Source organism: Bombus terrestris, chromosome 17 (assembly GCF_910591885.1).
Source record: "Bombus terrestris chromosome 17, iyBomTerr1.2, whole genome shotgun sequence".
Lineage (NCBI taxonomy): Eukaryota > Metazoa > Arthropoda > Insecta > Hymenoptera > Apidae > Bombus > Bombus terrestris.
In genome coordinates, this window is record NC_063285.1 from 8791677 (window position 1) to 8805133 (window position 13457).

Consider the following 13457-nt stretch of genomic DNA (forward strand, 5'->3'; position numbering starts at 1 on the left):
CACTATATTTGTGTGCCATTTGGTAAACGATGTCCACACCAAACATTGTTTTATTGTAAAAAGCAATGGTTTCTGGAACACGTTTATAATTATCTCCTATTCGTACACCTGTATGTTTGGTGCTTAGACGGAGGACTTTTACATTAGGTTTACTTTTATACACAGTAAGTGTGCAGTTTTCTGATTTATATAAATCTGAGGAAAACAAAATCATCACACCGGGCTTTCGTTGGAAATAATTGCTCATCTATTGAAATATTTTCATACGGCTTATAACAAGCCTGGCTATTTCTTATAAACCTGTTCCATATTTCGGATATCAGCGTAAATTTGTCTGTTTGTAATCTTTCGGATCGTTGTTTTTTTTTTTTGTCAAAGCGTATGAATCTCAGAATATCTGTAAATTTATCTCTCTGTGTATCGTGTTTGGGAAGAAAACGGGTCCCCATTTTGTCGACCCCATAGATAAAGGGCTTTCGATGATCTCGATTCATATGCACCCCGAGCATATAGAATTCCTAGAAAACTATGTAACTCAGCAACTGTGATTGTCCAAAACTCGGTGTGCTTCGGTTATATTTATTACTGGAGGAATGATTTTACGAAGTAAACATATAAGATTTATTTCTGAAATCAGCTAAGCTATCAATTTGATGGGTCTCGTGGAGATAGATATACTACATATAGATTTTAAAAATTATAAAACCAAGGAGAAAATAATTTTATGCATAAATTCTTCGATGCAAAATAGTTAAAATTAATAATTTTTTAGGTATTTCATTTCGAAGTTTGAAGTCCATCAATTTGGTGGGTCCCATAGACCTGGTGTTAATTTCAAGGTTTTATTGCAGTCTTCTTCTTTTACCTGTTTTGTATTACTAAACGTGAAATCCAATGGTAATATGTAAAGAAGATTGCTAAAGTAGCAAATATTATTATGTGACAGGTGGTATACGCCATATGACGACACGAAGTAACATGAGCGACGCAACTTGTGTGAAGCAAACAGTCACATTACGACTTCTCACAGCTGTACTACATAGCTTTGGTAAGGGTAAACAAGTGCGAAACCCAGCCGACATTTCAGACTATATTTTATAATTTGTCGTAGTAATTGAATTTTCTTTATAAAATAACGTCTTAATAATTGACGTTTAACATAGTCTCACAAACGTTCAATTGGATTCTGGAATGAGTTTGAATTGACTTGGTTATTTGATTACATTAACATCGAGACCACGTGACAGTCCTCGTGTTTTTTAAGTTTTGTGAGGAAACTTGTGTTTTGTTTATCGATGCATATTGCGTATTGTGTATGTATATTGTGATTGTTTATCGAAGCATGAAATGTTAGCTCTTTCTGTTATTTTTAATTCCAATTTGTGTAGCTCCGAAGATTAGTAATATACATTAATTCTCAAACGATCGTCCTGTTACTTCAGGGGGTGTCCTGAATCGGTATGTTCTAAAACAGCGTCTTTTTGTGACTTTTTTTAAAAGGGAAAGGAAGAAATGAAGTTATTGAACTTTGAGGTATGGTTTTGTATATATTTAACGAATACAAAAAAAGGTTTTTTTTAAAGTAAAAAAGAATATAACAGATTTCTACGCCTTTTTCATGGGCTGCAGTTTTCAATCGGTGGGAAAGATCCGCCTCGTAATTCTTGACTAAAACAAAAAACCAAAAGGGGCTTAAATTATTATATATTTTTCTTCTCGATGAACTAGAAAAAAAGACAGAAAATAGCGTGAAATTAAAAATTTTTACGGGTTATCGAAAAAGTGTGTTTTATAAGAAGGAAAAATAAACTTTAATGTGCTATAACAATTATTTAAATAAACTTTTTGACGAACTTCTTTAGTTCATCGAGAAGAAAAATATATTGAGGTGGAATATTGTTGTCCGAGATGATTGTAGTTGCCGGCTGTAGATGTTGCTGCTGGGATACTGCTAATTTTTATAGTGTTGATTGACCAGTATTTGTGTATTACATATATGTATTTTCCATTATAAACAATGAATTCGATGAGGTGGTTCAGGCAAAGGTACCGATATGTGATGGTACGACATAGCCATGCAATATTACATTTTTTTTTACGTTTACACTTGTAACTTAATTTTAAGTTGCTGTAGAGCGGTGCTTATGCATAATATTGTTTTTTTTCTTTCCATTTCTGTCCTGAAAATCTGGCCGCAAGAACAGGACAGCGTTAGTCTATTTCGTTTCGGAGGGACTGTGGGATTTTGGGAAGGAATGGGCGAGGGCGGACTGGGCGGGGAAGGGAGGGGTGTCACGTAGAATTATTTGCAATATTTACAATATTTACAATTTTACACGGTGGTAGATTTGAGCGCTGCCGTTTTGTGTCTCCTTATCTTGTTGTTTTTATTACGGGTTCGGTATCCACCAATATTTTTTTATGTTTTTTCTGTGCTTGTCTTCTTCTTCTTTTTGGGAAAGGGCCATGTTGCATCTCCACCTAGTGTCTGCAGTCCGCCCATCTACGTTTTTCTCGTAGAGTATTGTCGTAATCTCTATTTTTCTTTTTATATGGTCTTGGAGATAGTTTCTTTCGTCTAAGTATAAAAAAGCTTCAGGGGGGGGATGTAGCCTGTTATCATTGTATTTTTGTAACATGAATCGTTTGGAAATAAGCAACCGAAGATTAAACTATTTTCTTTTATCTTTGCAACTTGCGCGAAGTGGTTTCTTGTTAGTTTTAAGATGTGAGAATCGATGCGGTGGATGTTGGTTAAGTCGAATATTTTTTTATTTTTTACGCATTTTTTGTATCCGCTGTGTTCTGATCTGTAAATGCTCAGGCAAGCTCTGATGCATTTTCTTTCGAATATGCGAATTTTTTCCATTAATGAAGCTGGTATGTTGTACCATGTTGGACAGCCGTAGGTTATAATGGGACTTATTAGCGTTTGGTAGCACATGATTTTTACTTTGCTATTGAGATGTCTGGAATAAAACAATCTTATTGTATTCCAGAATGCTTTGCTGGCTTTGGAGAGTTGAATTTCGATGTGTTACTTGTAGTTTAGTTTATCATCTATATTTACTCCTAGATATTTTACGCAGTTTTTGTGTGGTATGAGCTCCCCTTCGTTTGCTTTTTCTTTTAGTTGGAATTTTTTACAGCGTTCCCTTTCTATTGGGCCGATTTTACTTGTCTTGGATCTAAATAGTATGGTTTCGCATTTGCTTCCATTGATTTTTAGTTTCCATATGTAATAGTAATCGCTGATTTTGTTAAAGGATTCTTGCAGTTCTGTTCTTATCGATTTGGTTTTGCGGTCTGTCATGTAAATGATTAGGTCACCTGCGAAGGCTATGGAGCGTTTATGAGTGGATGTGTTGAGATTAAAGAGGTTTAGCAAGTCGCTATTGTAGATACTGAAACGTAGTGGGGAATTTAATGTTCCTTGTTGCAGACCGTTTTCTATGTAGAATTCTTTACTTGATATATGTGAAATGTCGGTCATTAAGAACGTTTTTTTTTGTTATTACGTCCCAGAATATTTTAATTAAGTATTTTGGAAAGTTTCTTTTAATCAATTTGTAAATAGGCGCTGGGATCCAGACAGTGTCGAAAGTTTTTTCGAGGTCTATTAAGCAGGTGGCTATTCGTTGCCTTGCATTAATTGCCCAACAGATGTCCGACGTAAGTTTATTTATTGCGTGGATTGTGGAATGCTTGTGCCGGAAGCCAAATTGATTTTCCGGAATTACCTTATTTATTGCGCAGAAGACGGCTAGGGTGTTGTTTATGACCATTTTAGGCAGTCAGATGTGTTCTTCTTTATCTGAAATACTATGGCGTTATGGTCGCTGTCGTAGTCTAGGTTTCTGAGAGTGCTTTTCTGAGAGGGTAGCCTTTTTTTATTTATTTATTTATTTATTTATTAGAATATTTACAATCAATTCTCGTTGAGAATTTTCTTAGAAGTAACTTCATTTGGCCTGATACAATGACATGGATTATAATAGCTTTATATTGTTGGTTCTAGTAGAATCCAAGGATTTAGTTGGGTGACTAATGGGTTGTGGTGGTTGTTGACTCTTGTGTTATATCTGCTTCTGGACTTGTGTATTTCATCTTTGACTGTAGGTATCTTGAGGTCACGGTGGATTGTTTGGTTGGTAACATACCAGGGTGCATTTAATAGGGATCTTAGCGTTTTCGATTGGAAGCGTTGAAGTATTTCAATGTTGGAATTACTTGCTGTTCCTCATAGTTGGATTCCGTAAGTCCAGACAGGTTTTATTACGGTTTTATAGAGCGTAATTTTGTTCTGCGTGCTTAGGTTGCAGCGACGGCCAATGAGCCAATAAAATTTTTTGATTTTGTCCCTGAGTTGTTTGGATTTGTCTACGATATGTTGTTTCCAGGTTAATCTCCTGTCCAGAGTCATGCCCAGGTATCTGACTGTGTCCTTGTTAGGAACTGTTATATTGTAAATGGAGACCTGTGAGCAGGTTTGTTTTCGCAGCGTGAAGGTTACATGTGTGGATTTTTTTTCATTAATTTTGAAACCCCATTTATGGGACCACTTTTCCATTGAGTCGAGACCTCGCTGGAGAGTGGATGATGCTATTGTCGGGTTGGCGAAGGGACGCTAATAGCGCTGTGTCGTCGGCAAATGTTGCTATGGTTATTTCTGTCGATATTGGTAAATCGGCAGTGTAGATGGAGAATAGAAGGGGTCCGAGGACACTGCCTTGGGGTATGCCCGCTTCTATTGGGAAAGTTGTGGTAAAGGTGTCTGCGTATTTAACCATGAATTGCCTAATGGTTAGGTAGGACTTTAGGATGGAGTAGTAAGTATGTGGTAGTGCCTTCTTAAGTTTGTAAAGAAGCCCTTCGTGCCATAGTTTGTCGAATGCCTGTTGAATATCAAGGAATACCGCTGAGCAGTATTTTTTCTTTTCGAGGGTTTGGCTGATATTGTGTGTTATTCGGTGGATTTGCTCTATTGTGGAATGCTGCTTTCGAAAGCCGAATTGATGATCTGGCAGGGTTTTTAGATCCTCTAGGAGTGGGAGGAATCGATTCGTTAGCAACTTTTCGAATAGTTTTGACAAAGTGGATAGAAGACTAATTGGGCGATAGTTTCGTGTATTGGCTTTCCGGGTTTAGGGATGAGTGTAATTTGTGACGTTTTCCAGGTTATGAGATAGTATTCAAGGCGAAGAATTGCGTTGAAGATTGAAGAAACGAGTGCAATCCCTTTTACAGGTAGTTTCTTAATTGCTTTGTTACTTATTTGATCATGTCCCGGTGCTTTCCTGGAGTTCAAACGATGGATTAATTCAGTAACCTCTAGAGAAGTGAAAGGTTTAATGGGGGGAGACATTTCGAGGGAAGAATGCAGGTATTCTGTTATTTCCGGAGCGGTATTGGAGGAATGAGATTTAAAAACGTTGGATAGGTAGTCGGCGAAGAGGTTGGCTTTTTCTATAGGGCTTCTTGCCCATTCGCCTTGCGGACAGCGAATTGGTGGGATTATTTGCGGTGGGGGGCGTGAGTTTCCTGGAAGCCTTCCACAGTGAGTAGTTGGAGTCGGCAGAGGGGGACAAATTGACGAAGTACTTTTGAAAACAGTCATTTTTGTATTTTTTAATGATTTTGGTTAACTTCCTGCTTGCGTTGTTTAGCTTGCGTTTGTCGTCCGGTGTTCTATGGGTTTGCCGTACTCTTCTTAGTCTTCGTTTTTCTGTGATTTTGTTTAATATGTAATGGGGATATTCGTGTTTACTGATAGAAGTCTTAGTAGGTGTTGAGGAGTAGATAGCTTTTATTAGGCTCGTGTTTAAGTATTCTGTGGCAGTTTCGATATCTGCCTTTGTTTTTAGTGAGATTGAGGCAGAGGTTGAGCGGTTAAAGATTTCTCTAAAGAGCTGCCAGTTGGTGAGTTGGTTGTGAATAAGGCCATTAGGTGGGTTCTCGATTATTGCTGAACCGACTGTTGCTATTACGGGGGAGTGGTCGGAAGAGAGTTCAGTCGAGGAGTTGATTTGAACATATCTGGGCGAGATATTTTTGGTTATGAAGAAGTCGAGTAAATCGGGGATTTTGTTAGTGTCAGTGGGCCAGTATGTGGGTTCATATGTGGTGAGGTAGTTGAGATTGTTGGTGGTTATGCTTCTTCTTTCCTTCTAAAAATAGAAATCATAAAAGGACGCTATTTTAGAAAATTCTAATTCAGGACACCCCCTTAATCTTTGTCATTAAGCGTATTTGAAATAAAAAGATACCGTACTGCAACCTAAAAATTAAGTTAATCTTGAAATCTCTTACTCTTGCCGAAAGATTGTTAAAATTATAAAAATTATTACGGTATCTAATATCTCAACATGGCCAATTTGTAAAAAATAATATTTATTGCAACTATGTTATAGCTGCGCTCATTTGGTGTTCACAGGCAATTACTATCATAAAAGTATTTTGGAAACTACTCTCCGGCGGTAAGATCAATTTGTATTTACTTGACAGAAGCTAGAACGCGAACGATTTCCGCTGACAAACTCGAGAACACAGTTAAAAGTAAGTGGCGAAAACTGAAGACAGAAACATTAAAAGTAAGTGATACAATTATACTCCATACTTTGTCTGATTTTCAGGTACAAGTATTTGCAACATTATGAGGTATAGCAAAATTAAATAGTACACATCCGGAGAATCCCTCAAAATGTAACATAATTTATTCAACACATTCTTTAATACAACCGTTATGTAGAGTTATTTTAACTAATAGTTGTATTTTGTAGCTGATATTTGTGAGCAGTATATTTCTTAGCGCATACTTGACTGATTTATTTCCATGTGAATCACTTCCAACGCATATATATCCTAAATAAGAAGCACGCATATATTTAGTTGATGCATATTTATATGTCCTTTGTTACATATAAATTATAAATAAAACAGATAATAATAAGATAAATGATGAATAAAAACAGAATAGTTAATTAGAATTGAGAATTCAAGGGATCGCTAGCAAAGCAGCATTTGTCTCCTTGTTTTGCCTTTGGTCGGTGTACTCTCTTACGTTTGAGGTTCAATCCACGTACGTATTCTCAAAATCTCAGCATTTTCGCTAAGATTCGATTTTTCCATTATTTCTGATCTTCTATATCGTAAGATATAACATTCACGTATATGTTATAGGTTTTCTAATATCTGATAGTTTTATTGGCCATTTGTGTGCATGTCAAATAGAGAATTGTTTAGAATAGGATACTACTCATCAATTTGGATGATACCGAAACATTTCATCAAAACAAACGTTCTGGACAACTTTTTACTGCATCTACATACACCGGTCACTCGACATTAGTTTTCAAGGTACAAAGAAATTTATGTTTAATATGTTTTATTTAATAATTCATTTTACAGACTTTTACTCTGTAAACAATTTCTCAATAAATAAAGGTATATATGCGACACTTTCGACTAATTGAAGGTCGGTATTAAGTGCAGCATTCCATTCATCAGTCAGTTTATCGAATATTATTTTATGCCATCCGCTATTAATACTGCCCAATCCATAAGCCAGTAATCAACTTCTTTTTCGTATTCGTATAATATTAAAAATAGTTATCTCTCACACTAGTGAGTTCTGTTTAATTCGGTCTATTTGAAAATGTGCTCACCTGGAAGGAAGGAGGAAGTATTATCATAACTTAAATGTAATTGACTATTTTTGTCAATACCTTGGAAACCAAGGCCAAGCGACGTCAACAGGTATAGAAAAATATTGCTCAGAATGTCCACCTTGAAGCTGTGTTTCAATGTTATTCAATTATAAAAGAATATTTATTCTGCTACTATTTGTTGGAGAAAAGTAAATCGACAGTGTAACAATCAGATATCGATAAATAACTATAATAAACAAATAAATAAATTAATAATTATGTGGCGGCACTCGACAAGCCAAATACCACCACTCGACACTAACCAGTATCGGACGACAGCAGGGCAGTGATTAGCGCCTTAGGTTACGTACGTCCGGAGCCTGACTTCGAATCCCGGCGACCGGAATCCGATTTCTCTACTACGCAAATAAATTAGGAGGAAAAACAACAACACCCCAGCAGCGACATCTACAGCCGGCAACTACATTCATAACGGACAATATATACCACCTCAAATATATCTTTCAAATTAAATTAGCGTAAAAAATGTACCATGCCCGGGTGAAGATTTACGTATCATTATGTTCGAGATTACCGAATGCTTAGCAGCTTCCATATGGATGCTGCCCAACGAGTTTCTTCGATACATTCACTGCTTTCGTATTAAATTTGTGTAACAGCTAATTGCAGATATTTATAGATCTAATTTCTATGACTTACCAGCTATGGTACATTTCTACTTATCAAAGTCATGATGTTTCTCTCTAAAAGGAAGGGGATCAAGTTTGTAGGAACAATTTGTTGAAGAACTAAATATCAGCTGAATCGAAATAGTCTCGATATATTATTCATATATATATCCTGTAGATATTAAATTAAAGACGCGGAAACATCACCCAAATAATAATTGTTTGTTACGCACAGATTTCTTTTTATGTTATTGTCTCTTTTAATTATTTATAGCTTTACACATTTATATCTTGTTACGTTTATAAGTATAAGAAATTCTAACCTTTCTAGTACCAATAACATTATGCGCGAGAACTTAGCAGCTACCCAAACATAGCAGTATATGTTGTTATGCATTTGAAAAGGATTTATTGTGTGCTATGGTCAGTGAGAAAACTCGCGAAATTGCCGCAAGTGGGCACTGGCAGAAGTTTATCAAAGATAATTGGTAACCTATCATATCTTAATGTTACAGTTTCGTAAAGAAGATCGGGGACGTATAAAATGGATGTCAGCCGCAATATTCTGAAAGGAATCCGATCAAACGTAGCCAGATCGATGATTTCCATTCTTCTAAACATATCGCTATACTCCATATATTCGATTGTTAATTATTCCTCGAAGAATCTTCCTTCCGAATCACTATTGTCGTCTTATGATTTCATAGTCATAGGCGGTGGTTCTGCAGGTACCTTTTTTCATATCAATAGAAAAATGATAAATGAAATAAAAATATGAGAATGAAGCGCGTACTTGTGTGTTTGCACGCGAGAAAGAGCGCTTTATTTCCCACATAACAGAATAACATACAAATCTAATAATACACATATCTCGACAAATGCATAACTAATCAATGACTAACCAATGTACCTTTCCTTTAGCTGCTCCATCTCTTGTACAGTATATTAATGACGTAGTACGTTGTTGCATATAAATATAATTTAACGTTTATTTTGAAATACGTTCTAATTATTTTTTACATTATAAATATCAAATAAATTATATATTACTGCAACATATTTTAGGATTATCACGAAATCCGTTTTGTGATATGGACTAAATATTTTTCCTTTCTCGATGATTTGATACCAAACCACAAATTATTGAAATAAAAGTATTTCTAATATTTAAGTAGATTGATGTTTTCTTACTTATGCTCTATAATTTTCTGTCAATTTACATGATCATAGGAGCCGTGGTAGCGAGTCGGTTGTCCGAGATAAAAGACTGGAACGTACTCCTCTTGGAAGCAGGTGGCGATGGAAGCTTTATATATGATATTCCGATTACTGCCCCCAATCTGCAGCTCACAGAGATCGACTGGAAATACAAGACGGAACCCGGTACCAAGTACTGTAGAGGTGATTAATATCTAATGATACTAGCGCATGCTTAACTTTACATCCGAATAATTATTAATACCAAAATTATCCAATACGTCTATATGAGTGAGGGGAAATTTTCGTTTTCAATATTAATAGAAACATACATATATCTTTAACAAGATTAATACAGATTCTTGCTTAAATAGTTAAATAATTGTATAGACCTATTTAGTTTAACTAATACTGTTTGAATTATACTGATCTATATATAGAGTATTTATGTAAATTTACGTAGTAATCCACAAACGTTAACCGACAAATGATCTTATCGTCGAACGCGAAGAGATATAAACGCAAATCAATCAGCAACCAACATTAATAATCGATTACGAATTATTCGCATCGCTTTCATGTACTTTATTGCAAATTCTGTCTACAGCGATGGAGGAGGGTCGTTGCCTGTGGCCACGTGGCAAAGCGATCGGAGGCAGTAGCGTGATAAATTACATGCTCTATATTCGTGGTAACAAAAAAGATTACGACATCTGGGAACAACTAGGCAATCCAGGATGGTCCTACAAGGACGTCTTAACCTATTTTAAAAAATCGGAAGACAATCGGGATCAGAACTACACCAATACTCCGTATCATTCGACGGGAGGTTACCTAACTGTCGACAAATCACAATGGCACAGTCCACTGGCCGTTGCGTTCCTTCAAGCAGGACGCGAAATGGGTTACGAGAATAGAGACATTAATGGAGAACGGCAGACTGGCTTTATGACTCCTCAGGGAACCATTAGACAAGGAAGCCGGTGCTCCACGGGGAAGGCCTTCCTACGGCCGGCCAGCAGGCGTAAGAATTTACACGTCGCTATGCACGCCCATGTTACGAAAATTTTAATAGATCCGTCGTCAAAGAGAGCTTACGGTGTAGAGTTCTTTAGAGACGGAAGGACTTTGCGCGTTCGTGCCAACAAGGAGGTGATAGTTTCCACAGGATCTATCAACAGCCCTCAATTACTGATGTTATCTGGAATAGGACCTGGAGAACATTTAGCAGAACACGGGATACCAGTGATTCGGAATTTAAGTGTAGGTCATAATCTTCAAGATCACATATATGCGGGCGGCAATCTGTACTTGCTGAATGAAAAAGTATCGTCGGCAGAGAGCCAGTTGTATGATATCCGAAATATGCTAGAATACGCCTTATTCGGAACCGGCCCATTAACTCTCTTAGGAGGAGTCGAAGGAGTAGCTTTTATCAATACCAAATATGCGAATGCCTCCGACGATTTCCCAGACATACAACTGCATTTTGTGCCATTCATTCAGAGCACCATACGCTACGATATTTATAAATCTCTTCACGGTCTGTCCACAGAATTCTTTGATACTGTATATGGGAATTTGATCGACAACGACATGTGGATCGTGCTTCCTACACTTTTAAGACCGAAAAGCAAAGGTATCATAAAGCTTCGAAGCAGCAATCCCTTCGATCATCCGTTGATTTATCCCAACTACTTCGAAAATACAGAAGATGTGGCGACAATGATAGAAGGAATTAAGTTTGCGGTCGAGATGAGTAAAACTGCATCATTTAGACGTTATGGAAGCAAATTTTTACCGGTACCATTTCCTGGCTGCAAGAATATTCCTATGTATACCGATCCATACTGGGAGTGCGCGATCAGATTCTATGCCACGACTGTATATCATCCAGTGGGTACTTGCAAGATGGGACCTAATTCGGATCCAACAGCTGTAGTAGACCCTCGGCTTCGAGTTTACGGAGTCACCGGACTTCGAGTCATAGACGGCTCGATTATGCCAAACATAGTCAGTGGTAATCCCAATGCCCCGATTATCATGATCGCGGAGAAGGGTTCCGATATGATAAAAGAAGAATGGTTGATGAAGTACGGTGCAAAGTGAGTAGGAAGTACAGGAAGTTGGAACTTTTGGATTCTTAAAATTGTACTGAATATTATTGTGATTAAACGTATTGTTTTTGGGGGAAGATTTTACCATTGATTAGAATGGTAAAATCGATTATGATTCTAATTTCTTGTGGTGTTGTATTAGGTATGATGTAATGTTTGTTAGTTAGAGTACTAGTATTTTACGCATCTTCGTCTGAATGACATTACGTTTTACTGTTGTTACTATTGTTTTTAGTGCAATACTGCAGTTGATTTTGCTCTCAATTAGTTCTTTAAATATTTACCATTTGGTGGTTTTATTGCAAAGCGACTCTGGTTTATTGTAGAGTATTGGCTTACTTATATATTCTATTAATATCAGTGTATGATCAATTAAGCTCAAGACTGGGTGTTATTTTTAATTTGTTTAGCCTCTTTATAACTGAAAAATCAAACAAATCAGGTATTTTGTTTAGATCTGTCGACCAGTATGTTGGTCTCCCTGTGGATAATATATTGAGATTACTAGATATATTTTTAGTATTCTACCTCAAGATATGTTAATTTTTGAGCCCCATAGTATGTGATTTGCATTGAAGTCTCCCGGTGCAATGTATATGTCACCTAAGGATTGAAAATACTCTTCCTATTTTTGTAATGTCATTTTGTGTCGCAGTGGTGCATATACTGCTGACATCTAGAAGTAATTGCTATTAGTTTGTATCGTAACGATGGTGCTGCTTGAACGTGTTCCTGACTAACTTGACTATGTATGTGATGTTTGCTAGCAATTTACTCGAGGACGGTTAGCATCCTTCCTTACCTACTAACTTAGTAAATTAGCCAATTAACAGCCACGACCATTTCCCTCACTTTCCCAACGAAAACTTTCCTTAACGAAGCCAATGATCTCGTATCCTTAGATACACCAATCACAGTTTTCCTCCGCAGCATTATCGTCACAGAAAACACAATTCCTCGACGTACCTTGAGCAGTCATCATCTTAACTTGTAGCGCGCACTCTGCTCAGTCGCTATCTTAACTCGATCGGTATCGTTCGAGATGTAACCGAGAAGCGCGAATCGTCAATTGTAGTCGCAAGCTCTACGTAAAGTGTCGAAAGCGATTATTGTTAATAAACATACTGTTTAAACATTTCCGAGTGTTTCTTTGATACCTATCACGTCCTATCCATCTCATAACTTTAATGCGAGCGGACCGGAATGTGAAAATTGGAGCGCCCATATTAACCGCGGTAGCGTCGGATGGAGACAACACAGACGTAGGATTTACAGAGTATCGTGCGAACAAGCGAACAAACAAGACCTAACACGAGTACGTCAGAAAGATGCGACGGTGGAACGTCGAAAGGTTCCTTCGTATCTTCGAGTGTGATTTCGAAGATGGATGCAAATAAAGTAGCAGCCAAATCGAAGTAGTTTCGAATCGGTGACGAGGTCATTCAAGTTTCTAGACATAGACTGTATCGCGTAATAATTTAACGACTTATTGAAAAAATGTCGATCTCAAAACGAGATCTCAAAAGGAGATCGAACTCTTTATTTCCACATACTTGTACAATGAAATAAATGGTTCGCAGTTCACAACGATAGACTTTAAGTTTAGGGTAGTTCAGACATATGCAGACTGCAGACTCGCTCGGATGATTTCGGGTGGAATATTTATATTATTTTATTTGTTGGAGTGGCAGAAAGACTTTGGTCGTACGGATGTATCATATGGTTGGATGTTACTCTAGACTTTGGTTGTACGGATGTATCATGTAACAACTGCGTGGTATGTCGATCGTCGAAGCTAGGAACGCGTA

At 37.0% G+C, this 13457-nt stretch overlaps 1 protein-coding gene and 1 long non-coding RNA gene across 4 annotated transcripts; one reads left to right on the forward strand and one right to left on the reverse strand.

Moving 5' to 3' along the window:
* The first annotated feature begins 947 nt into the window (after positions 1–947).
* LOC100646728 (glucose dehydrogenase [FAD, quinone]) lies at positions 948–12786 on the forward strand. 2 transcript variants are annotated; one of them, XM_048413661.1, is made up of 5 exons: positions 948–1048; positions 6434–6590; positions 8851–9063; positions 9566–9736; positions 10140–12786. In XM_048413661.1, the coding sequence occupies exons 3-5, from the start codon at positions 8880–8882 to the stop codon at positions 11639–11641; spliced, it is 1857 nt and encodes a 618-aa protein (XP_048269618.1). In that variant the 5' UTR covers positions 948–1048; positions 6434–6590; positions 8851–8879; the 3' UTR covers positions 11642–12786. The 2 variants fall into 2 exon arrangements, with proteins under 2 accessions (XP_048269618.1, XP_048269619.1); XM_048413662.1 differs by lacking the exons at positions 948–1048; positions 6434–6590; positions 8851–9063 and adding an exon at positions 9319–9489.
* Positions 6692–8736, reverse strand: LOC105666661. Of its 2 annotated transcripts, XR_007227008.1 has the most exons (4): positions 8367–8736; positions 7970–8127; positions 7725–7893; positions 6692–7664 (listed from the first exon to the last, which is right to left on the reverse strand). It is a non-coding gene; the product is annotated as an uncharacterized LOC105666661 (long non-coding RNA). The 2 variants fall into 2 exon arrangements; XR_001099475.3 differs by having other exon boundaries at positions 7970–8717.
* Positions 12787–13457: the final 671 nt, after the last annotated feature.